The sequence below is a fragment of the Sinocyclocheilus grahami genome, unplaced genomic scaffold (genome assembly GCF_001515645.1).
Source record: "Sinocyclocheilus grahami isolate Dianchi unplaced genomic scaffold, SAMN03320097.WGS_v1.1 scaffold54.1, whole genome shotgun sequence".
Taxonomy (NCBI): Eukaryota; Metazoa; Chordata; class Actinopteri; order Cypriniformes; family Cyprinidae; genus Sinocyclocheilus; species Sinocyclocheilus grahami.
Window position 1 is genome coordinate 3,340,742 of NW_015505233.1, and position 3,011 is coordinate 3,343,752.

The window sequence follows — 3,011 nt, forward strand, 5'->3', positions numbered from 1 at the left end:
CTGCCAAATTCTCTGAAACGTCTTTGGAGATGGCTTATGGTAGAGAAATGAACATTCAATTCACGGGCAACAGCTCTGGTGGACATTCCTGCAGTCAGCATGCCAATTGCACGCTCCCTCAAAACTTGCGTCATCTGTGGCATTGTGATTGATAAAACTGCACATTTTTAGTGTGCATTTTTAGTTAGGCACACCTGTGCAATAATCATGCTGTCTAATCAGCATCTTGATATGCCACACCTGTGAGGTGGATGGATTATCTCGGCAAAGGAGAAGTGCTCACTAACACAGATTTAGACAGATTTGTGAACAATATTTGAGAGAAATAGGCCTTTTGTGTACATAGAAAAAGTCTTAGATCTTTGAGTTCAGCTCATGAAAAATGGGGTCAAAAACAAAAGTGTTGCATTTATAATTTTGTTCAGTGTATATTGCTTGTCATTGTAAATGCTAATAAAAGTGTCTTAAATGATCACACAACACCTTGATGTGTTATGCTTATGATTATTTCAGTTTTTCTAGTGATAAAGTAGCTACCTTTTTGGGAAAGACCTTTTCTTCTAAGACATGCAGCCTCTGTGAGCATAAGTAACATCTTTCAACACAAAAAATGTACCAACCCCAAACTTTTGAACAGTATGCAAAAAAAAGTGCTTAACTTTTAAGTCTGACTTATATTTTTCTCAAATATAGGACATTTCTGATTTGTTCATAGCTCATTCTTTAATGGTATTAAATAATTACTGACAACAAAACAGGCTTTAAGAGAAAAGTTCAGTAAACAGAATATCCAGTCATATGTGTCTTTGCCATGAAACAGTTCAGAGAAGTCGACATGCCCTGTGGTGAGACATGCTATACTTAATCTAATCATTTTTAAACAGCATTTTCTGCTTTTTATAATTACAAAGCATGCAGCTCTTATGGCCTCAAGCATGAATATTTATACTTTAACATAAAAATATGCTGCACCAAAGAATCATTTAGTATAATCCACTAATGAAGAAAAAACAGTTTAAAATGATACAAATAAACATGCTAACCAGTTACAGAATCAGAAGGCATTTGCTTTATATACATTTAAACTTAAAATAGTGATGTTGATTTAAAAACAAAAATCATGGGCATCACATCATTCAAATTTAAAGTTGAAACTATGAACTTCAACCTCAAAGCCTCAGGGCTGCAAAAGATGAAATATTTTGCTGTGTATTTAGCCAAAACCAGGACATGAACGTCATGCAGTTTTGTTGATTATACAGCTTCAAATTTTGCATTTTATATGGATATTAAAAATAGATGAAGCTATAATCAGATAAGAGACTGAGCTTCATCTAAGGCATCAGAAATGTGCCTATAGAGTTACGGCACTCAAACATGATGCACAGAAATCCCTTCGGGTTCTTTATTCAATTCACCCACTCCCAGTATTTCTGATGATCTGTGCATGGTTACTAATGGCAACGGATCTCCACTTGTTGTTTGTTATGCAATCAAACGAGCGTGGGCTCCTCTTAAAATGCAAAGGGAGGGAGAGAGAGAAAAAGCATGCGAATTCTCACTTTGGTGCGAGTGTGTGGGAGTGACGTCTTACTGGACTCTGTAGAATCTGTGTGACTCTCTTTTTCTGCTCCATCATGTTGAAGTCCTGCCTCAGGTCAGGTGACATAGTGCTGCTCCTCAAAGCCTTGGGGGACTGGAGTTCTTCTGCGCTCTCGCTGTAGACCTTCTTCACATTTAGACTGGATGGGGGGCGGATGCGTAAACCGCCCTCTTCATCGCCTGCACTCATCTCAATGCGCTCACCCTCGCTCATACATTAACACAACACAACCTTCTGTTTCAAAGAGAGAGAGAGAGAGAGAGAGAGAGAGATAGAGAGGTGGGCTGAGCGTTTTTCAGATCCACTTGAAGCTGTGTTCACAATTGCTGCATGAAAACAAAAAGGTCAGGACATTTTGGATTACAAATGAATTGTCTAAACACACACATACAAATAAACACTCTCTCACACACCTGCATGCCTGATCTCCAGCTGACATCCTATATGAGTCATGCATATCAGCACGCACCCCACAGAGAACAATTCACACCTCAAATGCCCCTCTTTCCACCCTGATAGCCCGAAATCACCCCAACACCCCCAACAGAAGTTTTATTTTGAACCTGAATTAATTTAGTTTGAATTTAAATGAGCTTATATCGCTAGACCGTGTATAATTGTTTTGAATCATGTATGTTATGTATCTAAACATATAAGAGCAAGCTATCAAGTAACGGAACCCTCCCTTCTCAGGAAAAAAAAAAAAGTCGCGTCCTGAATCTCGCAATCACCGCCTGCGCGCGTTTAAGAAATCTGCGGTGTCTCAAAACTTAGTGAGCTGCCTACCTAGACAACATTTATATGTATTATTGGTGCAAGCAGAATTTTTTCGGCGTCACACACAATTTTTGGGCTTCATATGCGCGTTCCGAATCAGTTTACAACAGAACTGCGCAAGCATTTAATGCCTCGAAATGATGTCTAGGCAATTCAAAATATTTGGATGCACTAATATTGTGTAGCTGCTGCACTATATAACCGAACATCAAATTTAAGCTGAATACTAACTTCACATCCAAAAAGATGAAAACCGACTTATTTTAATGCATATAAAGATAACTTATAATTGAAAAAGTCGCGCAGTTCTTGCATTGCTGTCGCACTTTATCAAACATTTTGCGTGCATCTATCTAAGCAAGTATATTAGTCACATGAAGAAATAAATATGCTACTCACCTTTCTCGGTCTCAGTTTAAATGTAATCCCAGAATTGCAGCAGGAAACATATTAACTATATAAATCGGCTTCAGCCAGAATAACTAACTATTTTCCCTCAAGTCTCAGTTTCTTCTATCTAGAGCCGTAGGACTCTGTTGCGTGTATCAGGATGTGTGAGGAGTGTTTTGCGTGGGAACTTGGTGAGGGGATCACGTGACCAGTCCTGCCGCCCACAGGACCTCCACGACCC

The 3,011-nt window shown here is 38.9% G+C and overlaps 1 protein-coding gene across 3 annotated transcripts in view; it reads right to left on the minus strand.

Annotated features, from left to right (window-relative positions):
* add3b (adducin 3 (gamma) b) overlaps positions 1–2,926 on the minus strand; it is a 16,788-nt gene extending 13,862 nt beyond the window's left edge. For 2 of the 3 annotated variants that reach the window (XM_016269734.1, XM_016269732.1), the window contains exons 1-2: positions 2,780–2,926; positions 1,595–1,837 (exon numbers count right to left, since the gene is read on the minus strand). In XM_016269734.1, coding sequence (XP_016125220.1) covers positions 1,595–1,816 — 222 coding nt within the window. In that variant the 5' untranslated portion in view covers positions 1,817–1,837; positions 2,780–2,926. The remainder of the gene's footprint in view (positions 1–1,594; positions 1,838–2,779) is intronic. The other variant, XM_016269733.1, reaches the window with a different exon arrangement.
* Positions 2,927–3,011: the final 85 nt, after the last annotated feature.